The sequence below is a fragment of the Mesocricetus auratus genome, unplaced genomic scaffold, assembly GCF_017639785.1.
Source record: "Mesocricetus auratus isolate SY011 unplaced genomic scaffold, BCM_Maur_2.0 Super-Scaffold_100010, whole genome shotgun sequence".
NCBI classification, from domain to species: domain Eukaryota; kingdom Metazoa; phylum Chordata; class Mammalia; order Rodentia; family Cricetidae; genus Mesocricetus; species Mesocricetus auratus.
This window is the reverse complement of record NW_024429194.1, coordinates 84,615,908-84,643,448: the sequence shown is the minus strand read 5'-3', so window position 1 is coordinate 84,643,448 and position 27,541 is coordinate 84,615,908. Positions and strand designations below refer to the sequence as shown.

General features: G+C 47.6%; 2 protein-coding genes across 10 annotated transcripts; both read left to right on the top strand.

Moving 5' to 3' along the window:
- Nucleotides 1-14,166: 14,166 nt before the first annotated feature.
- On the top strand, nt 14,167-16,133 carry LOC121142936 (MIEF1 upstream open reading frame protein). 8 transcript variants are annotated; one of them, XM_040754112.1, is made up of 3 exons: nt 14,167-14,372; nt 15,620-15,712; nt 15,891-16,133. In XM_040754112.1, the coding sequence occupies exons 2-3, from the start codon at nt 15,671-15,673 to the stop codon at nt 16,131-16,133; spliced, it is 285 nt and encodes a 94-aa protein (XP_040610046.1). In that variant the 5' UTR covers nt 14,167-14,372; nt 15,620-15,670. The 8 variants fall into 8 exon arrangements, with proteins under 8 accessions (XP_040610046.1, XP_040610045.1, XP_040610051.1 ...); XM_040754111.1 differs by having other exon boundaries at nt 14,167-14,390; XM_040754115.1 differs by having other exon boundaries at nt 14,169-14,390; nt 15,620-15,754.
- A 4,193-nt stretch (nt 16,134-20,326) lies between these two features.
- Nucleotides 20,327-26,481, top strand: Mief1 (mitochondrial elongation factor 1). 2 transcript variants are annotated; one of them, XM_005066997.4, is made up of 4 exons: nt 20,327-20,470; nt 22,720-22,897; nt 23,085-23,347; nt 24,479-26,481. In XM_005066997.4, the coding sequence occupies exons 1-4, from the start codon at nt 20,327-20,329 to the stop codon at nt 25,283-25,285; spliced, it is 1,392 nt and encodes a 463-aa protein (XP_005067054.1). In that variant the 3' UTR covers nt 25,286-26,481. The 2 variants fall into 2 exon arrangements, with proteins under 2 accessions (XP_005067054.1, XP_040610043.1); XM_040754109.1 differs by lacking the exon at nt 20,327-20,470 and having other exon boundaries at nt 22,761-22,897; nt 23,171-23,347.
- The last annotated feature ends 1,060 nt before the right edge of the window (nt 26,482-27,541 follow it).

The following is a 27,541-nucleotide window of genomic DNA, read 5'->3' as shown; positions in this document are numbered from 1 at the left end:
GGCCTCTGCATCAGCTTCTGTCTCCAGGCTCCTGTCCTGTTTGAGTTCCTGTCCTGACTGTTCTCAAGGATGGACTATGAAATATGGAAGTGTAAGCCAAATAAGCTCTTGCCTCTGCAACAGTTGGTCATGGTATTTCACCACTGCAATGGCATCTCTGTTAATGGATCTTTAGATTCAACATCAGCGGGTCGTGGGGCACCTCCCTTAGAAAGGTCTCACCCCAGTACAGTTGGGCATACCACCCTCACCTCAAGGTAGTATGTCCTTTGTCTGACACCACGGTCCTGCTTAGCCTCCTTTACTCCAGTCTTTTCCAACTCACGCCTGTGTTCAGTACTGGTTGCTGACTATAAGACCAGCCCTGAAAGCTGGTCATGGCAGCATACACTTGAAATCTCAGCCTTGCAGCATCTGAAGCAGGAGAGTAACCCTTGAGTACAATACCGGCCTGGGCTACTTAGTGAGATTCTGTCTCAAAAGGAAGGGAGGAAAAGAGGAAAGAAAAATGGGGCTGGAGCGAGGGCCCAGTTGGTAGCGCACTTGCCTGGCACGCAGGAAGTCTTGGTTTGCTCTCCCAGCGATGCAAAATCAGGTATGAGGGTGCATGCATGTAATTCCAGCACTCAGGAGATGCAAGCCAAAGGAACAGGAATCCAAGATCATCCTCAGCAAGTTTGAGGCCGGCCTGAACTACCTGGTTAGACTAAGCCGGCAGAGCCTGGGTTCTCGACCAAGCTCACTCTTTGTTATGGAGCTGTCACACAGGTGGCAAGTTATTAGCAGTGTCCTAGCATCTGACTGCTAGATGCCAGTGTAAGACAGCCCTCGCCCCGCCTCCCCCCCTCCCCAGCACACACACACAAGCAATAAATAAACATAGTATGAAAATAAACAGTAGCTGGGAGGTGGTGGCACACGCCTTTAGTCCCAGCACTCCAGAGGCAGAGGCAGGCAGATCTCTGTGTCTACAGAGCGAGTTCCAGGACAGGCTCCAAAGCTACACAGAGAAACAAACCCTGTCTCAAAAACAAAAAACAAAACAAAAAAACAAACAAAACTAAAACAAAAAAACAAAACCAAAAGACCCAAACAGTGGCGGTTCTGTGGTTGGGCTGTAACTGGAAACTCGGAACTGTCTGACGCCAAGAAGATAAAATAGCAACAAAATAAAAATTGTGTATAGGCTTTAATGTATGATTACATTATATGTATGAATATCTGACTGTTTAAAAGAAAGATTCATTTCTTTTTATCTTATGTGGATCGGTGTTTTGCCTACAGGTATTTCTGTGTACCGTCTTCACGGAGTACATGCAGGATGAGACTGGAGTTGTAAATGGTTGTGGAACTCCATCTGGGGGGTTCTGGGAATTGAACCCCAGTCCTCTACAAGAGCAGCCTAGAGGACCAGCCAGTGCTCTTAACCACCAAGCCATTTCCCCGACCCCTTTAAGCATTTTTTTGCTTTGTTTTTTCAAGACAGGGTTTCTCTGTGTCACAGCCCTGGCTGTCTGAGAACTTGTAAATTAGGCTGGCCTCAAACTCCCAGAGGTCCCCCTGCCTCTGCCTCCTGAGTACTGGGATTAAAGGTGTGCACCACCACTATCATGCCTGGCTATCTGTGATTTATTTTTATGTTCATTCGTGTTTTGCATGCAAGTGTGTTCATTTGAGGGTGTCAGAAGCTCTGGAACTAAAGTTACAGACAGGTGTGAGCTGCCATCTGGTGTTGTGCCCAAGTTGCAAAGATTCCCAGACACCACCAGAAAGACAAACCCACCAAACTGTAAAAGCAAGGTTTTAATAGTATTAATTGTTCATCTACCCATGACAGGGACCCTGTCTGGCTAGCTGACACAGCAGCCTCCAGAGGGAGTGAAGTTCCCTGTCTACTGCTAGGTTTTTTTTTTTTTCCCCCGAGACAGGGTTTCTCTGTGGCTTTGGAGGCTGTCCTGGAACTCCCTTGGTAGTCCAGGCTGGTCTCGAACTCACAGAGATCCGCCTGCCTCTGCCTCCCGAGTGCTGGGATTAAAGGCATGCGCCACCAACACCCGGCTTACTGCTAGGTTTTAAAGACAAAAGTTACAGGATTGCATCAATGGGTACCGGTTAGTTTCTGATTGGTTGATATTTGGGAACAATTACGAGAATTTCTCAGAGTCATATTTTGGCATGAAATACCTGTGTACCAGTTATTCTCATTGGTCAGTGCTGAGAGGGAACTTTCTGTGGTTACTATGGCTTCCTCTTGTTACTTGCAGGTGGCCTGTTGTTCATAGACACCAATAGTTTTCAGTACTATGTCCTGGAGACTACAGAGGAGGTTTTGGTCTCCCCTGGAGTTTCTTTTGTGGCCAAAGAGTTCCAAGAAACCAAGTATCTAGGAGGCTGGGGGAGGGGGAGTCTGGAGTTTTTTTGTGTTCAGTTTTGGCCCTAGGCTCTGGGATGCCAGGGGATATGGAGTTTTCTTGTATGAGAGGCCTATGTGTCTTTTACCTGTCATGGCTGCTAAAGCAGGGGCTGAGTGAGGGTCTGGTCCCTTTGTTTCTAAGTTATTAGAAGGGAAACCTTTGAGTTTAGTTTACCACTTTTAGGTGCTAGGAATTGAACTCATGACCTCTGGAAGAGCAGCCAGTGCTCTTAACTGCTGAGCCATCTCTCTGCAGCTCCTTTTTTTGTTTTTTGTTTTTATTTATTTATTTTTTTTTTGAGACAGGGTTTCTCTGTGGCTTTGGAGGCTGTCCTGGAACTCGCTTTGTAGACCAGGCTGGCCCAGAACTCACAGAGATCCGTGTGCCTCTGCCTCCTGAGTGCTGGGATTAAAGGCGTGCGCCACCAACGCCCGGCTCTGCAGCTCCTTTTAAATGTATTTTAATTACATGCACTTTCAGGGCCAACCCAGATTATTCATTTTTTAAACATGTATCATTTTTCACCTCCTTTGACTGAAATAGAATTAAACCTAGATTTTCAAATACAAAGTGGATACTAATGGGAAAAAAACAATGTAAGTAAATGCAATTAATCCATAATTATATTTTCTATAATTTGTTAACTATCACTATTAGTACTTCCAAACATTTTTCTCATTGATGTTTATATTTGACAAAGAAGGGTAGTATTGAAGTATTATTTATACATAAGTTGATGAGAAATTTAATTTATAAATAACAGTGGGAATCAGGCAGTGGTGGCGCACACCTTTAATCCCAGCACTCAGGAGGCAGAGGCACGCGGATCTCTGTGAGTTCTGGGCCAGCCTGGTCTACAGAGCGAGTTCCAGGACAGCCTCCAAAGCCACAGAGAAACCCTGTCTCGAAAAACCAAAAAACCAAAAACAAAAAAAGAAGAGAGAGAGACTTAGAGACAGACAGTCAGACAATGTACTGCTCTCTTAGAGGACCTCAGGTTGGTTCTCAGCACCCATGTGAGAGAGCCATAATTGCTTATCATTCAAAACCTAGGGTCAGATGGCTCTGCCCTCATAGCCACCTGCACTGCTGTGTACACTGTCTCCCCATATACTTACGATTTAAAAATAATAAGAATAAATATAGTTAGGCATGGTGGCGCACGCCTTTAATCCCAACATGGTTGGTGCAGAGACAGGTGGATCTCTGTGAGTTCCAGGCCAGCTTGGTCTACAGAGCAAGTTCCAAGACAGCCGCCAAAATAATACAGAGAAACCCTGTCTTGAAACATCCCCCCCCCAAAAAAAACCCACAAAAATGCTATAAAAATTCTATGCTCCTTCCCAAAAGCCAAATAGGTAGGGGATGTACAAATATTTGAATCATGGAACCCTAGGAAGCTCAAATAAAAACCATGTCTAGGAAATAATGCAGAATGAAGAGGTAGAAAGAAAGAATTTGTCTTCCTTTCTTTTTTCTTTTCTTTCTTTCTTTCTTTCTTTCTTTTTTTTTTTTTTTTGTTTTTTTTTTCAAGACAGGGTTTCTCTGTATTGTTTTGGAGGCTGTCCTGGAACTCGCTCGGTAGACCAGGCTGGCCTTGAACTCACAGAGATCCGCCTGCCTCTGCCTCCCGAGTGCTGGGATTAAAGGCATGCGCCACCAACGCCCAGTTTCTTTTTTCATAGACAAGAAAGTTCCAGAACTTTCTAGGAGATGACCAATCTTCAAGCATATTCAACAATGAAGGGTATCCATCCATTCAGGTATGTTCTCTCCTTGGTGGGACTGAGCTCTGGTTGCAGGAAGCTCCCAGGGCTAGTCACTGTTCCTTGGAGGACCTGTCTCCAGGGTCTGGAGCTTGAATGGTTAGTAACCTTGCATGTTGACTTCCCTACCTCTCCCCTGGGCTTATCCCTAAAGAGGCTCTAGGAGTCCTGCTCTCTGGCAAGCCTAGGGCAGTCAGTCACTCTCCTGAAGTGGGAGGATCCTTGAGAGGTTGAGTCCAGCTGGGCAAACAGCAGTCCAGGTTACATAGCTAGATCCTGGGAGGGAGGGATGGAGAGAGAGAGGGAAGGAGGGAGGAGGGAGGAGGGAGAGAGGGAGAGAGAGGAAGGGAGAGAGAGAGGAGAGAGAGAAAGGGGAGAGAGACAGAGACAGAGACAGAGACAGAGACAGAGAGACAGAGAGAGAGAGAGAGAGAGAGAGAGAGATTCCGTTTTGAGACAAGGTTACATGTAGCCAGGCTGCTCTCTGCTCTTGGCTGTGGATGTAACCAGCTACTTTGACTTTGCTACAGTGGATTGTAATCTGGAATTGTGAGAGGAAATAACCCCTTCTCCTCTAGGTTGCTCTTTATAAACATTTTATCACAGCACCAGAAATGAAACGAAGACATAAGGAAAGGACAGAGAACATGTGCAAACCTCACAGTTGATTACATCTGCTTTACATTCGGGGACCCCCACATCTTGTCCATTCTCTGCAGAAAACTGCACCTCAATTCCTGGATCAAATCCCTTCAGTCCATGTCCTTTCCCCTCTCTCTTAATCTTCCTGCCCCTTCTTTCTTACTTCCATTTGTTTATTTATTTTAGATCAGGTCTTTCTATGTAGCTCTAGCTGGTGTAGAATGCACTCTAGCCCATGCTGGCCTCACAGTGATCCTCTTACTCCTGTCCCCCAGGTATTGGGACTATAGGTGTGTGCCTCTATGCCTAGTCTTGTCTTCTAGTCTTGACTGACACACAGGGCAGTCACCATTTCACCCGAGCTTCTGTGCAGATTAGGAAAGGCTATCTCCTCCAAACATTTGATTTCTGTCTATTGGAATTTTGGCAGTGCTATCCTTAGAACAGCAAACCCCTTTTGCTAAACAAATGCCCTAAGAAATACACAAGACCACATGGTCAAAATTGTGAAAGGGGTCCCTTGGGTGGGCAGCCCTTGTGTAATATGTAACATGAACAACATACTCAGTGACTCTGCGTCTCCACTCTACCACACAGACTCTCCCCCTCTGTGTAACAGCTCTGGCTGTCCTGGAACTCACTCTGTAAACCAGGCTGGCCTCGAACTCACAGAGGTGTACATGCCTCTGCCTCCTGAGTGCTGGGATTAAATGCGTGTGCCACCATGGGCTCCTGACTCTCCTGCTCAAAGTAGCCAATAATCTCCTTCACCACAGTGCCAAGCCAAAGTCATTGGTACAGCCTAAGGGAATCCCTGCTATCCCATCATGATGTCAGGCTGCCCTCTTGGATTGAGATGAACTACTGACTTCAAGGCAGGCAGAGGGACACTGGCCAGGAAATGGAGCTGTGCTGGGGGTGGAGAACTGAGCCCATTGGAGGAGGAGAGGGATGGAAAGCTGTGAAGACACCAGGCTCTGGTGTAGTGAGCTGTTGGCGGTTGCCGGGCTACAACACTTCACAATGATCCGGGAGAAGGGCTAAGGATGTAAATGAAGACAAAGACAGCGGCTCATTCTTGCAAGGAGAATGGCGTTTATTTTTACAAGAGCGGAGCCTTAAATACCTGTCAGGCACGGTGTAAAACCATCAAGGTCAGAAGCCTACGTTCCCAGGGCCCTCTGCCAAAGGATGGGCCAATAACGGGAATTAGCATTTAGACAATAAGGATGGACAGAAAACAGGAACTTGCATGCAGGCCTTACTGGGAGGAGGGCACAAGAGGTATTTTGCTAGAAGCTCCTAGTCACAAGCTGGTCAGCAGACTCCCATGGGGGAAGGGTGCAACACTCTGGTCATGAACTTTGGCAGTCCTGCCAGTGTGTGACTTTGGAAGTCTGAGGAATCAGCAAAGTTGAGTTTCGCATCATAGTCTCAAGATATAGAAAAAAGTTTTTGCTTTTCCCTGATTTGTTTCTTCAGGGGTATGTGATAGTCTTACTGTTTTTGTTGTTGTTGTTTGGTTTTTCAAGACAGGGTTTCTCTGTGTAGTCCTGGCTGACCTGGAACTGTAGACCAGGCTGGTCTCGAACTTCAAGATCTGCCTGCCTCTGCCTCAGGAGTGCTGAGACTACCACCAAGGCATGTGCTACCATCAGCCACCTTTTAATTTTCTTTTCTTTTCTTTTTTCTTTTTTTGATTTTTCGAGACAGGGTTTCTCTGTATTGTTTTGGAGGCTGTCCTGGAACTCGCTCTGTAGACCAGGCTGGCCTCGAACTCACAGAGATCCTCCTGCCTCTGCCTCCCGAGTGCTGGGATTAAAGGTGTGCGCCACCAACGCCCGGTTAATTTTCTTTTCTTAAATGTTGTCCTGGCTAGTTTGGAACTCAGTGCATAGACTAGGGTAGCCTAAAATGTACACTTCTGCTTTCTGAGTGCTGGGATTATAGGTATATGCCGCCAAGCCTGGCATTGAAAATTTTAAACCAGAAGAAAGATAATCTGTGAATACATTGGTTTTGTCAAAATTAGCATCTGATTGACTAAAAATTCTGAAATAACAGTGTTAGTATTGCTCTATGGGACTGAGCCCAGGACCTTACCATGGGGCTACATCCTTAGTTCTGACCCCTTCTTCCTCCTCCCTCCGTCCCTCCCTTCCTTCCTTTCTTCTCTTCTTTCTTTCCCTCCCTCCCCCTCCCTTCCTTCTTCCTTCCTTCCTTCCTTTCTTTGTTTTTTTCTTCAGGTAAGATCTATGTAACCCAGGTTGGCCTTGAACCTGCCATCCTCCTGCCTCGGCTTCCTGAGTGATGGGATGTGGGAACAACAGACCTTGGCCGGAGGCCCACTTCCCCACTAGCCTGGGAGCAGGCAGCTGTAAGACAATGTTTACCAAAAACAATACAGTGTTAGGAGCAATAAGTTCCTGATAAGGGCTCACCCACAGGAACACCGACCTTGACTTTTCCAAAGACTAACAAATGCCTCTTCCTGACCCACCCACTGCCGCCTCTGGTATCAGGGCATATAAAACCAGCCAGGGTAAGAATAAAGTAGAGCCTTCTTGAAGCTTTCTTTGCATCACCGACTGGTCTCTGTGTCATCAATCCCGACTCCCTCTGCACATTCTTGGACACAGGCTGCACAGCGGGCACAGCAACAGGATTTCATGCGTGTATCTCTACACTTGGCAGCAATTCTGCCAGTCCTTATGTGAGGGTCCAATGCTTTGTGGCAGAAACTGGTGGCTATCACTCTGGCGGCTATCACTCTGGCTCCCTTGCCTTCTATCTGGAAGAAAAACCTTACAAGGTCTTGGATGATTGATTACAAGCGTTCTATGGGCTACATTAAAGACGAGCATCAGCTGAGGAATGCTGGCACATGCCTTTGATCCTAGCACTTAGGAGGCAGAGACAGGTGGATTTCTGAGTTCAAGGCCACCCTGGTCTACATACTGAGTTCCAGGACAGTCAAGGCTAAATAGACCATATCTTGAGGGAAAAGGAAAAAAAAAGTGAGTATCCCCTGAGGGGAGCATAGAAGCTCAAGATGTTTCCAGTGAGCCAGGAGTCAAAGGTGTAGGGAGCCCAAGGATACCAAACCCTCTAATGCTGCAATTTTCAACTTGTGGGTCCACCTCTTTGGGGGTCACATATCAGATATTCTGCATAGTAGATATTTACATTATGATTCATAACAGCAGCAAAATTGCAGTTGTAAGGTAGCAATGAAATAATCTTATGGTTGGGGGTCACCAGAACATGAGGAGCTGTTTAAAGGGTCGCAGCATTAGGGAGCACTGCTCTAGTGATTTTAATGAACCTGGAAGACTGTCTCTGTGTCTAACCAATCTGCTTGCATTACCAGTGATAGTCTTGGAGCATCCCAGCGTATAGGTGTTTCACTGGCTGGTTTTGTGTCAACTTGACACAAGCTAGTGTCACCAGAGAGAAAGAAGCCTTGGTTGAAGAAATGCATTCCATGAGATTCAGCTGTAAGGTATTTTCTAAATTAGTGTTCAGTGGGGGAGGGCCCGGCCCATTGTGGGTGGTGCCATCCCTAGACTAGTGGTCCTGGGTTCTAAAAGAAAGGAGGCTGAGCCTGGTCTACAAGAGCTAGTTCCAGGACAGCCTTCAAAGCCACAGAGAAACCCTGTCTCAAAAAACCAAAAAAAGAAAAAAAGAAAAAAAAAAAAAAAAGAAAGCAGGCTGAGCAAGCCAGGGGAAGGGAAGCAAGCTCCCCTCCATGGCCTCTGCATCAGCTCCTGCCTCTAGGTTTTAGCCCTGCTTGAGTTCCTGTCCTGACTTCCTCCAACGATAGACTATGACCTGAAAATGTAAGCCAAATAAACTGTTTCTTCTCCAACTTGCTTTTTGGTCATGGTGTTCTGTTGCAATAATAGAAATCCTAACTAAGACAGATGTCCTGTTTGCCCTCTGAGGAGTTAACACAGTAAGGCCTCCTCTATAAAATACATAAACTGGTACCTGGTCCTTTCAGGACTGCAGTGGGCACAGAGGGGATGGAGAAGGAATAAGAAAACCATGTCATTCATGCAGCAACTAGTATGGTCCCTGCATTCTACATCCTTCCAATCCTCTCTTTGGCCCTGAATCTCACAGGAGTTGCACAGGTAGGGCCTGGGGGGATGGGGTCTGGGTCCAGAGCCTGCAGCTCTGCCCACACCAGCTCCTCTATTGCTTCAAGCACAGTTTACCTTCCATCTGCTTCTCCTGACGTGGCTGGGCACAATCTAGCCAGCAGAGATTTCTCCCTCCTATCGGTGGGTACGGGGTCTAGTGACTACAGAGTTGATGGCCTCTAAGGACAGCGAGCAGACGGCTCTCTCTGTGACAGTGATGTCTGGGTCTTAGGCTGACTCACTGTCCAGAGCATCACTACTCTGGTTACAGCCATTTCCTCCATCGCTCCACCCACCTGGGCCATCCCCTGGGAGGGGCGGGGCAGTGGGCTGGACTGATGTTCGGTTGTCATTCATTCGTATTTCCTAATTTCCCACTGTTTCTGGTCGACAGGCATTTCCAGAGGAGCTCAGTTTCATAAGACAACCTACTGGGCACAGTAAAGGGATGTGACGTTTAAACTACAGACTTCCGTCCTCATGGGAGCAGGGCTGCTCTTCCAGGAAGGGAACCTCCCCTGTCCGATGTGTGCCACAGAAGTTCCCCTCATTCTAGCTTATTCAAACTTCCTTCCCAAAACTGGCTCCTGTGCCCCTCCCCCGCAGCAGGGTAGACCAAGGGTCACCAACCTCAAGCAAAAATCATCCGGGCACATCACGCACAATTGGTTCTTGTCCCCCTCGGTCTGTCCTTTCATCCTGTTCTTTCGCTTCCCAACAAAATCTCCAATTCTCCCTGGACTTCCTATTCATTCTGCAGCCCTCAGGCTTCCACCCCATTTCTCTCTGGATCAGTTAGCCACAGACAGCTCCTAAGTGGGGAGACAATATCCAACTCCCAGGGACACTCGCCTCTGTGACCACATCCACCTCTCCCTGGAGACCACGCCTCCCTTTGTGACTATGCCCCCCCTCCTGCCTTTGATAGCCAGTCTCCTGATTGTCCCTTAGTGTCTCTTCAGTGTTAGTTCAGTCTCTCCTTGTCCTTCCCTGCCCTGAGTGACTTCATCTGTCCTGCGGAGAGTTCAGAGCTCCGGATCTGAGTTCGGATCTCACTCCTGCTGTTCAGAGCTCCTTAATGTCAGCATTGTACTTCCAGCACTGGAGAAGCCAAGTAGGAAGAGTTTGAGGCTGGAGCTGGGGAGGTGGTTCAGTTGGTAAAGCGTTTGACACATGGAGGACCTGCCTTTGGCTCCCCAGTACCCATGTAAGAGCCCAGCACACTGGAGCACTCATGTAATCCCAGGGCTGGGGAGGCAGAAAGGAGGACTTGGGGGGGTTGCTGGCAGCCAATTGAGTGGACTAGCTAAGCTTCAGATTTAGGGAGGAACCCCGTCTCAAAATAGAGAACACTTGAAGAAGACATCTGACATTGACCTCTGGCTTCTCTACACACGTGTGTATTTGCAACAGAACACAACTCCTTCTCACCCCCACATGCACATATGTACACACGAGGCTACATAACATTGCCTTACATAAAGAATTTAAAGGTCCTATTTCCTGGGTGTCTTTGGGCTTGCTGCCAGTTCTGCCTGCAGATCTGTGTTGAGGACTACACAAACTGGTGCATCTGAGTGCCAGTCCCAGGTAAAATGTGCTGTTGTCACTCAAGTCCTAGGGACTGATCTCCTTCAGGCCTCAGCCCACCCGTCCAGTCCTCAGAAAGCAGTCAAGGCTGGTCTTTTCCAGACACAAGCCTGGTGCATGGCAGGAACTTCTCACTGTTGTTAGGACCAGGGCTAAGATGGGGGCTATGGTCTGGCAAGGTTATACCATCCCTTCACCTGGCACTGGAACCCTTGGCCACAGGTGTAATTCTCCTTGCAGACAGTCCCCATTGACCTGCTCACCTCTCCTTTAGTTGACATGAGTCAATTTCAAGTTCTGATGTCATGGGTGTTTTGTTTTGAGACAGGGTCTGATGTAGCTCAGGCTGTAGCCAAGGATGACCTGAGTCTCCGGATCCTGCTGCCATCACTTCCTGGGTATTTGGATTACAGGTATGTCTACCAAACTTTAAAGGTGTAGAAACTGAGGCCTGGAAATATTGAGGACCTTGCAGATGCCACCTAGCGGTCAGGTAGCAAGGTTCATCTCCAAAACTGATCCAGAATGAGCCAAAGCACACCCAGGTAGTTATAGATTCCTGCCCAAGCAACCTTGGCCCAGGAAGATGTCCAGCCCATGTCTCACCCCTCATCATCCACCCTGTATATACTACATTGCTCTTCTATGTGTGTGTGTGTGGTCTGCACACCTATCTATCTCTGCCCTTTGACCCTGACCTGAATTCAGGAAAACAGAGTCTGCAGATTTGATTTCTGTGTTTCTACTTGCTTCAGGTACTGAATAGGTCAGAAACAATTGGGTTAGGGCATGCATGGTGGTGCACGCCTTTAATCCCAGCACTCGGGAGGCAGAGGCAGCTGGATCTCTGTGAGTTCAAGGTCAGCCTGGTCTACAGAGTGAGTTCCAGGATAGCCAGGGCTGTTATACAGAGAAAACCTGTCTCAAAAAACCAAAAGACCCCTCTCCAAAGAAACAAAACCCAACCAAACACACACATACACCATTGAAAATGTACAAAACAGAACAAAAAAAGTGTTAGCAATCATGGGTCATTCAAACAAAATGTTTGTTCATTTAAAGATATCTATTTGTTTTTTTGAGACTGGGTTTCACTGTGTAGCTCTGGCTGGCCTGGAACTTGCTATGTAGACCAGGCTGGCCTTAAACTCAGACAGATCCACCTGCTTTTGCTTCCTGAATACTGGGATTAAAGGCGAGCATCACATCCAGCTCTTTTTGGTGGGGAGAGTTGAACCCAGGGCCATGGGCATACCAGAGAACTCTTTTGATTGATGAGGCACATGCACCCTGGCTCTCAAGGTTGTATGTTTTTTCTTTTTCTTTTTCTTTCTTTTTTTTTTTCCCCGAGACAACGTTTCTCTGTATTGTTTTGGAGCCTGTCCTGGAACTCGCTCATTAGACCAGGCTGGTCTCCAACTCACAGAGATCTGCGATCTGCCTCTGCCTCCCAAGTGCTGGGATTAAAGGCATGTGCCACCAACGCCCAGGCGTTTTTTATTTTTTAGTTTATTTTTTAGTCACCTATTTTACATCCTGACCGAAGCTCCCCTGCCCCATCCTTCCCTCCCAGTCCCTCTCTCCCACATTCCCCCCTCCCCCACCTCACCCCACCCCACCCTTGTTTCTGTTTAGAAAAAGGGCTCTCCCATGAGTATCAATAAAGCAGGGCATATCAAGCTGCAGTAAGACTGAACACCTCCCCATGTAGTAAGGCTGGGCAAGGAGACCAGGTATGAGAAGCAGGGTCCCAGAAGCCAGTAAAAGAGTTGGAGACAGTCCCTGTTCCCACTCTTAGGAGTTCCATAAGAGGAGCAAGTTACACAACCGTAACATATATGCAGATGCCTAGGTCAGTCCATGCAGACTCCCTGGTTATCAGTTCAGTCTCTGTGAGCCCAGATTAGTTGGTTGTGTGAGCTCTCCCATGGTGTCTTTGACCTCTCTGGCTCCTAAACTCCTTTCTCCTCCTCTGCAGGATTCCCAAACTCTGCCTAATGTTTGACTGTGGGTCTCTGTATCTGCCTGAGTCAGTTACAGGATGATGTTTCTCCGATGATAATTGGGACAGGCACCAATCTAGTCACAGGAGACGGTTCAGGGTACTTACCTAATGTTGGTAGGAGTCTAAGCTGGGGTCCTCCCCATACAGTCCTGGGAGATTCCCCTGTACCGGGTTCCCCTCCTCCTCAGCATTCTCCCCCTCTGTGCCCTCCCAACCTGATTGTTCATGTTCTCATCCCCACCTGCCCTCAGTCCACTCACAAAATGTCTTCTATTGTAGGCTCTCTTGATCTGTGGATTTTAGCACAGTTATCCTTTATTTTATAGGGAATATTCACATACGAATGAGCACATAGCATGTTTGTCTTTTTTGGTCTGGGTTACTTCATTCGGAGGTTGGACTTTTCTCACTTTCTAGAAGTCATAGATGACTAAAATAAGGCTCAGGAGACTTAGCTCATTGCCCAGGTATACCACAAGTCCAAAGGCCCCTCCCAAGCCTGACAGACGTCATTACCCTGGCCCAGGACACGTCCATTTTAGAACATGTCCATTCACTCATTCTCCAGTGAAATGCCACCCTGGGTAAAATGACTGTTCCCCTGGAGCCACAATCCCTGTAAGAACTTGGTTACCTTCCTTATTATGTAAATTGATGGTCTTGTCAATCCTCTACTATGTGCAGGGGATCCCAGAGAGCCCATGTTCTATGGAACACAGAACTCTGAAGTTTGCACCCGTGCCTTTGCAAGTCTCTGGTCTACAAAATGCCATAGACGCGTGTGGGCACTTTAATGCCTGTCCCTGTCACACTGGGAGTATGGGGTGGGTGTGGGAAGGCTGGTGAACCTAGAAAAGAAGACCTTGACATGCATGATGACTCAGTGTGTGTCTGGGTAGTCCTAAAGTCTCCCTGAAAATCGTCTCCTTGTCCTTCGCTATTGGAAAACTATTCTACTGATGAGTCATTTGGAGGCTACCTGGTCTTCCAGCTAGAAATGCCACCAGTTAAGATTTATCTGGGTCACAAAATTATTTCTTTAAAAGGCAAAGTGGGGCAGCCTAGAAGAACGGAAAGACACATATTTTGGAGGAACAGTGAATTTGGGATCTGCCCTGAGTCTCTGTATAGTTCAGCTCCCAGTACAAACGACCCAGCCTCTCCAGACCTTGATTTTCCCATCTGTAAAGCTGGAATAGTGATGCCTACCAAACAGGGAGGCTGGGTTGGACAAAATGCAGTGTGAAGTATCCAGTCTAGGGTCTGGAACACAGCAGGTGTTTCATGAAGAAATCTCTGGATGTTGGTCCAGTCTGAGTTTGGTAATTGCTGAACTGTCACCTCACCAGTCAAGCTGGGGCGGGGGCGGATTCCTAATCTCCGGAACTCCACATCCACATCTGGTCAGAGTCCCTCGCAGGCTAGAGGAGGGCAGCAGGCGGAAGAGGGCGAGGACGCGCAGCTCCCTCCCTTAGCCCACACCCAGCCAGCGCAGAGTTTACACACAGACTGCACAGCGACGCTTTAGGAGGCGGGGCCCACCGGGGTTAGGTGACGTCACTCAAGGAGGCGGGGCTGCGTCTATGGGTGGAGCCCCGAGATGGTCAGGGCCCGACTAAGTCCCCGGCTCCACCTCCGGAGGGAGGCTGCGGAGGGGCCGACCGGAAGTCCTTCCGCCTCCGCCCGCCTCCGTGCTGACTACCTCGTCTCTGTCGACCCCGCGAGCGAGGTCGTGCCCCGGAAGTAAAGGGGCCATGTTGATGGGTGACCCCGAGAGAGGTACTGGGCGAGTGGAGAGTCCCGAGGAGAGGTAGCGCGTGGCCCGCGGGTGAGTGCGGGAGGGAATCGGGGCGGCCGGGGGTCGCCCTCTTGCGCTCGGACAGGCCGGTGCTACCGACTCCCTTCGGAGCCTCAGGCCGGGGTTCGATCATCAAGCCTGCCTGGCCCCGGGTCCCCGTCCCCGCCCTCCGGGAGTTGTACCCCGGGCCTGTAGTCTGTCACTCGGCGATCCTGTTCCAGCCCCAGTGACGCTCTCCTTCTAGCCCTCTGTTTTTCTGCATCCCTTGCATCACCGGAGACCCTTCGGGCCGAGGGGAGCTGCTCTGCGGTTAAGGGAAACGGGACAGAGACGGTGGCTTGCCCAGGTTCGCGCTGGAAGTTAGAGAGTCGGAGGCTATTGCTTCTGTCTTGGGGCCCGAAGTCCAGATCAGCTTTTCTTTTCCAGCCAAGTACTGTCTCCACTTCTCAAACACATTTGAGCTCATACAATGGTCGTTTCTTCCACGTAGGGGTTTCGGGAGGATTCCTCCTTCCAGCATAGTTAGGAGCCCAGTGTGCTTTGGGCCCTGGCTGGGAAAGTTTGCCGAACACCCGGAAGTGCTGCACACATGTAAGGCCCCCTCATTCCAGAGTGCTAGGGTCTGGATTGCTGTGGCAGGTGGGCAAATTACTTTCTTCTGGGAACGTCGTCAGTTATGTGGCGCACACCTTTAATCTCAGCTCTCAGGAGGCAGAGGCAGGCGGATCTCAGTTTAAGGCCAGCCTAGTCTACAGAAAGAGTTCCAGGACAGCCAGGGACCCTGTCTTAAGAAAACCAAAACCAAACAAACAAAATAACAAAAGCAAAAACAAAACAAAAAACCTCAAAGGGGTAGAGGGATGACTGGGTAGGAGCATTGGCTGCCCTTCCAGAGAACCCGATCTCAGTTCTCAGCACCCACGGGTTGGCTCACAACCACCTATAACTCCAGTGTCGGGGGATGTGACAGCGTTAGATTCTGAAGGCACCAGGTATACAGTGGGGTGCAGGCAAGCATTCAGGCAAATAGCCATACACCTAAAGTAAAAAGTGAAAAGTAAAAGCAACGAAGAGAGCCTCTCAGGGTATCCTTCATCTGATGGTGCCAGGATGCAGATATGGCTGAATCCTTGTCTGCACACCACTCTGGGCCATGCCTTGTGGTAGAGTTCCATTACTGGTGCTTTGCAGGAGCGCTTCTTCAAACAACCTTAGATAGCAGGTATTCTCATGATGTCATCGCTGTCCCTGTTTTACAGTGAGGAAGCTGATACTCGGTGGGTTATTGTACTAAGTGCCATGGCAGTGGGATGGCACAGCCGGGACTCAGGCAGCCTACTTCTTCAGCCCTGGTGAGCCATAAGCTGAGCTTCCCCAGGAGGGGCTGTTAAGAGGTAGGAGTCTGATCCTCACTCTACCATGAAGTCCTTAGAAGTCACTGAATCTGGCTTTAAGAACCCTGACCCACACTGTCTAAGGCCCTGCTGTCATCAGTTCTGATTCTAGGCTTCCGTGTCTTCTCTTGTTTAGAGTGTTGCAGTCAGTACTTGGCAGTCCCCCATGGCCCCGTGGAGCCGAGAGGCGGTTCTGAGTCTGTATCGGGCTCTGTTGCGCCAAGGCCGAGAGCTTCGCTACACTGATCGAGACTTCTACTTTGCTTCCATCCGCCGTGAATTCAGGAAAAATCAGAAGCTTGAGGATCAAGAGGCTCGGGAGAAGCAGCTGGAGAAGGGCCTGGCCTTCCTCCATAGCAAACTTGGAGGCCTTATTTAGGACTCTTCCCTTTCCCCTCCTACCCTAATTCCAAGAAGAGGACAAAGGTGCCTTCAGTAGACACTTGTGACTCCCCCAACCCACCTCACAGATGCATTAGGAAGCCTCAGGTAGGTAGACCCTTGGTCCTGGAGGTTTCTCTTTTTCTGATGCAAGAAGCTAGGAAAGGGTCGGCCTTTCCTTAATCACCAAAGTGTGTCCTTTACTCTCTAAAACTCATTAGATAAAATAGACATGTCAATAGAAGCCAGTCCTATATCTGAGAAACATGGGCCTTGGATTACAAGCCACACCAAAACAGAATTGGCATCATTTTATTTCATAGATTATTTTGTATATGAGAATATTAGAAAAGATAGTGGTTAAAGTCATTAGAGTTTAGTTCCAAGCCAGCTTGTCTACTTAGTTTATATTGTATTGTATTGTATTACAGCACGCTTCCTGAAACAGAAGTTTATCATTATTGTATAGCAATCCTGATATTCGGTGTCTGCTTTCAAATCCTGGTACTACTAACTAGTAGCTGTGGTATACAGGGCAAGTCTCTAAGCCTTGTAAAATGGGAGTAATAGTACTTAATCTCTTTAGGTTTGGTGAGAATCGACCTAGACAGTGTATTCAAAGTACTGAAAAGTGGTAGTTGGCAGGTGGAATATTAGTCTTTTCTTAAATTTAAAGTTACGTTTGTTTATCACGGGTGTGGGTAAATGTGCCACAGCATGTATGTGGAGGTCAGACTTAGGGGGGTTGCTTCTCTCTGTCTGTTTTGGGGGTCTTGGGGATTAAACTCTGGTCTTGAGGCTTGTCGGCTGAGCCATCTCACTGGCCCTAGCTCTATTTACTCTTGAAGACATTGACATCAGGAAGCTCCCCTGAAGCATAATAGCCATGTTTAATTCAGGAACCTTTTGGAGGTCCCTTTATATACCTGGTCTCTGGGGATAGAGAAGAAAGATAGGGTCCATTAAGAACTTTAGACTAGGGCTGGAGCCATGGTTATGAGCACTTGTTTTTGCATAAGATCCAGATTCGATTCCGAGCACCCAGAAGATAGCTCATAACCATCCATAACTCTAGTTCCACGGGATCCAGTGACCTCTTCTGACCTCCATAGGCACCAGGCATGCACATGGACCAGAGACATTATATTGCAAAGCAAATACACATACATAAAATAAATCTTAACAACAACAAACCAATCTAAGGAGGAGTTCTGTGGGAAATAATTCTAGTATGAACAGTGCTATGCTAGGCACTGTATAAAAAGCTTTGGAAGCCAGGTGGTGGTGGTGCACGCCTTTAGACCTAGCACTCAGGCTGCAGAGTCAGGCTGATCTCTGTGAGTTCAAGGTCAGCCAGAGCTGTTAGAGAAACCCCATCTCAAAAAACCAAATAAATAGTAAATAAATAAAAATATATAGAAAAGCAAGGAGACACGAATGAAGATGGCTTGCTTTGGCTTGGGTGGTAGGAGAGAATTGTGTTGGTTATAGAAAAGACTTGAGGTCTGCCTCAAATGAGAAGTAGAAACTTCAGTGGGAAGAGAATAAACAAAAGTTTGCACGTGGGAACTGCACGCTGGGAAACATGTCTGTTGTTCGGATGGTGTAGGTAGTGTGGCTGGAGTTGACGCTGGGCCAGGGATGGAAGGACAGTGAATTTCCTGCTATGGGGGACCATCACAGCTTTCTAAGGGAATGATGGGTACATTGGCATCTTGGAATGTGCCAGGGTAGTGTGGAAAATAATTGAATGAGAGATACTAGAGGCAGCGAATTTGGTCAGATGACAGAGGTACTGAGGTGCCACATGTAACTAACAGTGTAAACAATAGTAGGACTTGGTGACCACTGAGAGAAGGGGAAAGAGGCTAAAACATAATGCTTGGGCGTGGTTATACATGCTAGTTAATTCCAGCACTCAAAACTGAGGTAGGAGTTTAGTTTGAAACTAGCCTGGGCAACATAGACCTTTCAAAACAAGGAAAAGGAAGGCAGAGTGTGGCTGTGGTATAAGGCTTGCCAGTTGGGTAGAGGGTATTGCTTCCTGAACAGAAAGCAGGAACCTTATGTAATGACCCTCAGTGCTCAGCCACACTTGCGTTGATTGGTAGACTTTTGCAGTACAGGGCCAGAGTTGGGAACCCTGCATGTACAGGGGAGGCAGTGGGTCTGAAGAAGTGGGCAGTTACCAAGCTGCTTTCTGATGTTTTGATTGTGAATTGTGTTAAATCTTGCCGTTAAAGCTGGGCGGTGGTGGTGCACGCCTTTAATCCCAGCACTCGGGAGGCAGAGGCAGGCGGATCTCTGAGTTCGAGGCCAGCCTGGTCTACAGAGCGAGTTCCAGGACAGCCTCCAAAACAATACACAGAGAAACCCTGTGTTGGAAAACAAAACAACAACAACAAAAAATCTTGCCATCAAGGGAAAATAAGAAACTAGGTATGGTGGTACAGACCTATACACTTAGTACTCAGGAAGCTGAGACCAGAAGACCTAAAGTTCAAAGTTAGCCTGGGACAGGTAGCCAGTTTCTGGTCAGCTTGGGCTATACAACAAATTATGTCTGGAAAAGCCTGGCACAGGTAGTAAATTTTTCAGCCTGGGCTAAAGAACTGCCTGTGTCTGGAAGAAATGACCAGACAAACCTCTCACATTACAGAAGACTCTCATTCATGACAGTGTACACTTGGTGTGTCAAACATTACATTCTTGTAGTAGTTAATGTGCCAGAATGCTCCCATGAAGCTACAGTGCTTACAAGTCTAGTGGGTAGAGATGAGGTGGTGGTGCAGGCTGCTGGGGTTCTTGGACTGGTTCTCCCAGCAGTGTAAGCTCTGGGTTCAAACCCTGACTGCATACTTTACTGATGAGTAAGTTACTCTGGGCTAGTCTTCATGTACTTCATCTTTAAATTGGAGATAAGAGCCAGGTGTGAGCCAGGTGTGGGCCGGGCGTTGGTGGTGCACGCCTTTAATCCCATCACTCCTGAGGCAGAGGCAGGCAGATCTCTGTGAGTTTGAGAGCAGCCTGGCCTACAAGAGCTAGTTCCAGGACAGCCTCCAAAGCTACAGAGCAACCCTGTCTTGAAGAACACACACAACAACAAAAAGAATAAGGACCTGTCTCTCTGGAACTCGTGAGTGCTCTCTTCCAGGTCATCCAGTCTATGACGCCACTTGGTCCTGGGGTAGGGATGGGAGTATTGAAGTAGATTATCAGGGAAGCCTTCAGCAAGCCTGCTAGCTTACCAGTTCTGAGTGCAGGCACAGGAGAGTTTCAGTGTGTTTTTGAGGCTGTTTGAACTTCGTCCTAAGACATGCAGTGTAACTGGACAGTCTGTTACAGCCTTCCTGTCTGGTGGATGGAAATCTTGATGTAATATCAGCTGGGTTTACAGTAGATGAAGTACTACATTCAGGGTTACAACCAATGCTCTTCCTCACTACAGCCCTGTGGTTTGGGCCGTGAAGCCATCATTATCCTTTCATACCTGAGGGGTTAAGGGATGCATTTGGGTCACCCAGCAAATTAGCTAAGGCCCAAGGCAGGTACTCAGCTCTCAGAATTTCTGACCCTAAAACGCATGTTGTATTGTTACCCTGTTCCTACTTTGATTCTTCAGTCATCCTCAGGGCCAAGAACTGACAGACTCAATGAGGCCTCTGCTGGCTTCAACTTGGAAGGAAGAGGTACCCTCTGGTTCTGCTGTTAGTTTAAAGGATAGTTTAATGGGCTCTGCATCCATCCATCCATCCATCCACCCATTTATTTATATTTTCTTCCTCTTTTTTTTTTTTGAGACAGGGTTTTTCTCTGTATTGTTTTGGAGTCTGTCCTAGAACTAGCTCTGTAGACCAGGCTGACCTCGAACTCCCAGAGATCCTCCTGCCTCTGCCTCACGAATGCTGGGATTAAAGGCGTGCACCGCCAATGCCCGGCTAATAATGAAATTAACATTTGTTATAGTCTCAGGTCTGTTGAAAGATTTTTCTACACTATACCCCAGCATTTCTTTTCCTATGTATCCAGGTGAGTCATGGGACATGGTACTCCCTGCCCCTCTAAGCCCTAGAGTATGCAGTCCTAGATTTTGCATGCAGTAAGCTTGATTGTGGTGCAGAGGTACAGAAAGGAATGGTTTTTGTGGTCCTAGTTGGTGATGGCTGTGTTGTCTTCATTCTCAGGTGAGCAATGGCAGGCGCTGGTGAGCGCAAAGGCAAGAAGGATGATAATGGCATCGGCACTGCCATTGATTTTGTGCTCTCCAATGCCCGGCTGGTGCTGGGTGTGGGTGGAGCAGCCATGTTGGGCATTGCCACCCTGGCGGTTAAGCGGGTAAGTTTGTGTAGCCTGGGGCTCTCATGAAGGAGACTTGCTCATCTGGTAGTCTGCTTCTAGGCTTGTGCCATAAAGAGTTCACTGGAGATGTAAAGAAGTGTATCCCAGCAAGTATAACACAGCAACTACCATATCTTTCCTGATGACCTAATTTAAAATACTAACCACACGTATACTTGTTTCCTTTTCTTACTCTTACTTTTAAAACATTTATCTCTATCTTCATACTTTGTGTTGGACACACCTAGAAGCTTAGAACAGTGCTTAGGACACTCATATACAGACAGCTCTCTTAGTCTGTGAGTCCATATCATAGCTTCAGCCAACCAGATTGAAAATATTATTTTAGAAATTGTATTTGTAGGCTGGAGAGATAACTCAGAGGTTAAGAGCACTGGCAGTTCTTCCAGAGGTTAATTCCCAGTAACCACATGGTGGCTCACAACCATCTGTAATGAGATCTGGTGCCCTTTTCTGGCCTGCAGGGATACATGCAGACAGAACATTGTATTCTAAATAGATAAAACTTACTATCTATCTATCTTTTTTTTTTTTTTTTTTTTTTTTTTTGGTTTTTTGAGACAGGGTTTCTCTGTATTGCTTTGGAGCTTGTCCTGGAACTCTCTCTGTAGACCAGGCTGACCTCCAACTCACAGAGATCCGCCTGCCTCTGCCTCCCGAGTGCTGGGATTAAAGGTGTGCTCCACCAACGCCCGGCTTAGTATATGTTTTAAAAAATTGCATTTGCATGGTCAGGTGTGGTGGTGCACGTCTTTAGTCCCAGTGCTCAGGAGGCAGAGTCAGGCTGGTCTCTGAGTTCCAGGGCAGCCAAGGCTACACAGAGAAACCCTGACTTGAAAAACAAACAAGCTGGGTGTTGGCTCACGCCTTTAGTCCCAGCACTTGGGAGGCAGAGGCAAGCGGATCTCTGAGTTCAAGACCAGCCTGGTCTACAAGAGCTAATTCCAGGACAGCCTCCAAAGCCGTAGAGAAACCCTGTCTTGCGGGGGGTGGGGGAGCGCGCACAAAATTTGTATTTACACTGAATAGGTCCAGATTTTTTTTGGATCCTTCCTTAAGCAATCAGGATAATTATTTGTATAGTATTTACATTGTATTGGATAATATAAATAATATGCAATTTAAAATACATATAAAGCACTGGGCGGTGGCACGCCTTTAATCCCAGCACTTGGGAGGCAGAGAGGCAGGCGGATCTCTGTGAGTTGGAGGTCAGCCTGGTCTACAGAACGAGTTCCAGGACAGCCTCCAAAGCCATACAGAGAAACCCTGTCTCGAACAACAACAACAACAACAAAAAACCATATAAAGCTGTGCATATATGCAAGTACAATGACTTTAAAAAATTATTGGTCCCGGGGACCCACAGGGTAGAAGCAAAGAACTGATTCCCAAAAGTTATCCTCTGACTTTCACACACATCCTCCACACACATATACCTACCTACAAAATAAAAAACTCAGATCTAAGCAAGAAAATGTCTGATCTTGTTGACATAAATATCTCCAGAAAGAAATATGACACATATTAACAATTTTCTGGCAATTTTAGCATTGTGGATAAATTATTTAATATTTCTTGAGCTTTTCTGCATGGATCAGTATGTTCTATAGTTTAGACTAAAACAATTTATTTAAAAAAATTTATCTGAGGAGTGGGATGCCTTTCTTTGAATTGTTCCATTTGTTGTGTTGAACAGCTAGGATCGAATTAAAAATGGGTAGTTTGAAGCTACACAGAGAAATCCTGTCTTGAAAAACTTAAAAAAAAAAAGTGGTCTGTTTATAATTTGTTTATTTGTTTTTTGTTTTTTGAGATAGTTTCTGTAGCCTTGGCTGTCCTGGAACTTACTCTGTAGGCCAGGCTAGTCTCAAACTCACAGAGATCTGCCTGCCTCTGCCTTCCAAGTGCTGGGATTAAAGGTGAACACCATCACTGCCTGGCATGTATACTATAAATTCATGAATGGCTAGCAGTGATTTTGTTAGACAGTCCTGATTTAAGTAAAATTGAATTGTAGTAAAGTGGAAAAAATTGCCTGGGCATATAATTCAGTGGTAGAGTGTTTACTCAGCATGCAGAAGGACATGGGTTCCATCTCAAGTACCACCATCAGCTAAAACAACAAAAACTTGTTGAACTTGATAGGGCAGAGAGTTTGGGGGACGAGGAGTGTCAGGAAGGAGGAGGAGGAGGGCTGGTATATGTCCTCTCTGGTATTGCAGATGTATGATCGGGCAATCAGTGCCCCTACCAGCCCCACCCGCTTGAGCCATTCCGGGAAGAGGAGCTGGGAAGAGCCAAACTGGATGGGCTCCCCTCGGCTGTTGAACAAGGACATGAAGACCGGCCTGAGCCGGTCTTTGCAGACTCTTCCCACAGACTCCTCTGCCTTTGACACAGGTGAGAAACTGAACTTTCTGGGATTGTTTCTGGACTTAGAGCTACTGTGGTGGGGAGACCCTTCTAAGCACCGAATGACAGGCAACTTGCCCTTTGTGCTGAGTCCTTTTCCTCCCTGGGACTAGGACTTCTGTGGACTAAGCAAGCTTGGGCAGAGCTCACATGCCTCTTTCTCTTGCCTTGGCAGATACATTCTGCCCACCCCGGCCCAAACCATTGGCCAGGAGGGGCCAGGTAGACTTGAAGAAGTCACGACTCCGCATGTCCCTGCAGGAGAAACTTCTTTCTTACTACCGGAACCGGGCAGCCATCCCTGCTGGAGAGCAGGCTCGGGCCAAGCAAGCTGCGGTGGACATATGTGCAGAGCTCCGGAGCTTCCTGCGGGCCAAGCTGCCTGATATGCCACTTCGGGACATGTACTTGAGTGGCAGCCTCTATGATGATCTGCAGGTAACACAGTCCTTATGAAGGGTGGGGCTGGGCACAGCAGACACTTCTCAGTATTGTGGTTGTTCAAGAAAGTTCTGCCAGGTGTTGGTGGTGCACACCTTTAATCTCAGTACTTGGGAGGCAGAGGCAGGCGGATCTCTGAGTTCAAGACCAGCCTGGTCTACAAGAGCTACATCCAGGACAGTCTCCAAAGACACAGAGAAACCCTGTCTTGAAAAACAAAAAAAAAGTTGTGGTGGCATGGAGAGATTGCTCAGCGGTTAAGAACACTGGCTGCTCTTCCAGAGGTCCTGAGTTCTAATTGCCAGCAACCACATGGTGGTGGCTCACAGTCATCTGTAATGAGATCTAGTGTCCTGCAGGTATAAATGTAGGCAGAACACTATCCATCATAAATAAATAAATCTTTATTTTAACAAAAAAGGAAGGAAGGAAATTCTTTGTGTCTGGGACTCAACTGGAAAGCCCCTTGCTTGTAAATCCTGTCCCACAGCAGTATTTATTTCTCTGCTCCATCCTTTCTCACTTTTTAGTCATACTCACTTGATATAGCCTCGTTGTATTAGGTAGGCTCTGGGTTCAATCCCCAGCATTGCATAAAATAGGCATGTCATCTCAGCACTCAGGAGGCAGAAAGATCAGAAGGTTAGGGCCATTCTCAGCTATGCAGTTTGAGGCCAGCCTGGGTTATATGACACCCCACCTCTGAATAAATAAATAAATAAACGCAAAAGCCCAAGGCAGGGTAGCTGATAAGAAACCTATCCTTTATTGTATTTTCTTGTCCTGTTTCCTGTGTGTTGATTGAATCTTAGTTTCTATTATTGTTGACAAGTGCAAGATGTTAGGACCTATGTTGTAAGTAGCATATATTTTACGAATATTAAAGCCCTTTAAAACCTTTTTAATTGTGGGGCCAGTGAGGTGACTCAGCAGATAAAGATGCTTGCTACCAAATCTGATGACGTGAGTTCAGTCCCTGAGTCCCCCGCGGTGGAAGGAGAGAACTGACTCCTGTGCGTTATCTCTGACCTCCTCATGCCATGAGACATTCCATGTGTGCATGTGCATACAAACAACTGTAATAAGAATTGAAAACAAAACCACCCCTTTTTGATTCTGTTCTGGCAGGTGGTGACAGCTGACCACATCCAACTCATTGTCCCCCTTGTGCTGGAGCAGAACCTGTGGTCGTGCATACCTGGCGAGGACACCATCATGAATGTCCCTGGATTCTTCCTGGTCCGTCGTGAGAACCCAGAGTATTTTCCTCGTGGTAGCAGTTATTGGGACCGCTGTGTTGTAGGTGGCTACCTCTCCCCAAAGACAGTGGCAGACACATTTGAGAAGGTAGTGGCAGGCTCTATCAACTGGCCAGCCATAGGGTCCCTCCTGGACTATGTGATCCGACCAGCACCACCCCCAGAGGCCCTGACACTAGAAGTGCAGTATGAGAGGGACAAACATCTTGTCATTGACTTTCTGCCATCAGTGACCCTTGGTGACACTGTCTTGGTGGCCAGACCACACCGGTTAGCTCAGTATGACAACCTGTGGCGGCTGAGCTTGCGTCCTGCTGAGACAGCACGCTTACGGGCTTTGGACCAGGCTGACTCGGGCTGCCGATCTCTGTGCCTCAAAATCCTCAAGGCCATATGCAAGTCCACTCCAGCTCTGGGCCACCTCACTGCCAGCCAGCTAACCAATGTTATCCTCCACTTGGCCCAGGAGGAGGCTGACTGGTCTCCAGACATGCTGGCTGACCGCTTCCTGCAGGCCCTGAGGGGGCTCATCAGTTACTTGGAGGCTGGAGTCTTGCCCAGTGCCCTGAATCCCAAGGTGAACCTATTTGCAGAGCTCACTCCTCAAGAAATAGACGAACTGGGATATACTCTCTACTCCTCGTTGTCTGAGCCGGAGGTGCTGCTCCAGACGTAGGGCAGGTGAAGGCCGGAGTAGGCTTCGGGTGATGAGACCCAGAGTCTTCGTTAGAAACATTTGGCTACAGGGTTGCTGCCTCACAGGGTCCCTTGGTGCCTCCTGTTTGCTGGTCCTTGTCCTGTTCACTTCATGCTGATGAGAATGGCGTCCCTTCCGTTTCCCTACCCTCCCTATTTTTGTTACCAAACACTGTGCTTCCTATTGCCTCCTTGCTCTAGGCTGATTTTTCTGCAACAAACAGAAGGTGGAGTGCTGGCCTTAGCTGTTGGCTGTTTTTTTTGTTTGTTTGTTTGTTTTGCCCCAAATGTCTTGCTCTTCTGTCTGCTCTGCACTGTCTACCCTTTGGCCTCTATTCTCTGTCCATCCTTTTCTTGGTCACGCTTGTTTGCTCCTGCCCCTGGAGCATACTCGCCTAATGAAGATGTCACCTGTGGTCTGTCACAGAAGAGCTGATTGCGTGTTTTCAAGCTGCACTCTGCAGTGATGAGACAGTATTTAGATTCCCAGGGGGAGGCTGGCAAAGAGTCTCTGCCCTGGCAAATGAGCCTTTGACTCTGGTTCCTGGAAAGCAAGCTCCCTTCTCCTCCCCTCCCCCAAGCAACTCCTGTGCTGACTTTCTCACTTAGGGCTGGTACTGACCCACACAGGAGGAGCTGGTGCAGCTATTTTATTGTGCTTTATGGCTGTCAGTGAGAGCATCCGCTTCACAGGTAGCACCTCCAAGGATGCTGGTTTCTTTTATTGCCTTGCTTTAGCAGTAGAGGTCAAGGGAAGGCAATAGGTGGCTGAGTGTCAGCTAAAACCCATGACCATGTTTTCTTCTTGACAGGTTCTACCTTTCTTAAATGTTGCCTTAGAGCAAGAATACACCCAGGACCAATACCTCCTACCCAACCCTTGTTCTCGACGACCTGAGAGTTTGCTGAAAACTATAGGTACCTCCACAGGCCAGAGGGGACATGAACATGCCAGCCCTTGTCCCTTGCCTGTTTCCTGGGGAGATTGGTGCTACCTAGGAAGAGGTAGATAAGACACACAGGAAAGAGTTGGGGCATCACACGCTGCTGCTAAGATGGAAATTTATGGCCATGTAATTGTATCCTATGGTGGGGGAAGGGAGGTGTTTGGTATGTCCTGTCGGTGTATCTTTTCTTCCGTTCATGACAAGAGTCAGCCTGGTTCAAAATCTGTAACTCTGGTTCTGATTTGCTCATGTAGCATTTTGTTCTCCCATCAAGTCTTTCTATTTTATCTATTCTTGCTACCTCTCCATCAGTGTGATTTTGGTGACACACTTTGCAGCTGTGTTGGCCCTTCCTAATGAGGGTGACATGAAGTGACTATAAATAGCACTGACCCTGAAGCAACCCACTTGAAATTAGGGTAGCATAGATACCTGCCCTTTTTTCCCCCCCTCCCATAGGTTAGGTTGAGCCAGGCTATATTTAACCTTTCTGCCTCCTCTCCCATGTACATGTAAAGACTCCTTCAGGGTTTCTTTTGGACTTGTGTACGTAGTACGAGGAACTTGAAAGAGAGAAAGCCAAGAACCTTAACTGAAACATGCCCCCTGGCTGTTTATAATAATGAAACCGGAGTTGAAGGCAAGTTTTTGGTTATGAGCCTAGCCTTTAGCGGCTGAGCCATCTTTCCAGCCTGGAGTTGAAGGCAAGTTTTTGGTTATGAGCCTAGCCTTTAGCGGCTGAGCCATCTTTCCAGCCTGGAGTTGAAGACATGGTTTTGGTTATGAGCCTAGCCTTTAGCGGCTGAGCCATCTTTCCAGCCTGGAGTTGAAGACGTGTGTTGCCGAGGTGAGACTGAGTAGATAAATATAGAAGGGTCCAAGGTTCTGGCTGGTGCCTGTGGGGGGGGCGGTTGGTAGACCGCTGCAAAATCAGATTTTGTTTAGATAGATTTGGATTTCCTGTCATAAGTATTATAAGACTTTCCCAAGCTGTCATCTCTGAACTGATTCCATTTAAGATACCGGAGAAAGTGCAAATGCAACACTAAAACTTGAAGATGCTCCAGCTTTTAAATGTCCCAAATAATCACAGCCATATATTATGAATTTAGGAAAAAGTGAATTTATGTCCTGTCTTTAGGAGCAACTTTGACTTTGGACTGTACTTTGCAAAAACCATCTTACAAGCAAGAGCCTCTTAGAAGTTCTCAGAACAAGAAGTGGGAAGTGTTCTGTCCTGTGCGTTTGTTGATTAGCTGGGTAGGCCTTCCTCTTTGCTGTCATTTTCT

Excerpts from the sequence above, each read along its gene's own strand:
- LOC121142936 (XM_040754112.1), top strand. The coding sequence starts at position 15,671 with ATGGCACAGCCGGGACTCAGGCAGCCTACTTCTTCAGCCCTG. Across the intron at positions 15,713-15,890 it reads AGCCTACTTCTTCAGCCCTG|AGTGTTGCAGTCAGTACTTG; the intron begins GTGAGCCATAAG and ends TCTCTTGTTTAG.
- Mief1 (XM_005066997.4), top strand. The coding sequence starts at position 20,327 with ATGGCAGGCGCTGGTGAGCGCAAAGGCAAGAAGGATGATAATGGCATC. Across the intron at positions 22,898-23,084 it reads CTCCTCTGCCTTTGACACAG|ATACATTCTGCCCACCCCGG; the intron begins GTGAGAAACTGA and ends TTGCCTTGGCAG. Across the intron at positions 23,348-24,478 it reads GCCTCTATGATGATCTGCAG|GTGGTGACAGCTGACCACAT; the intron begins GTAACACAGTCC and ends CTGTTCTGGCAG.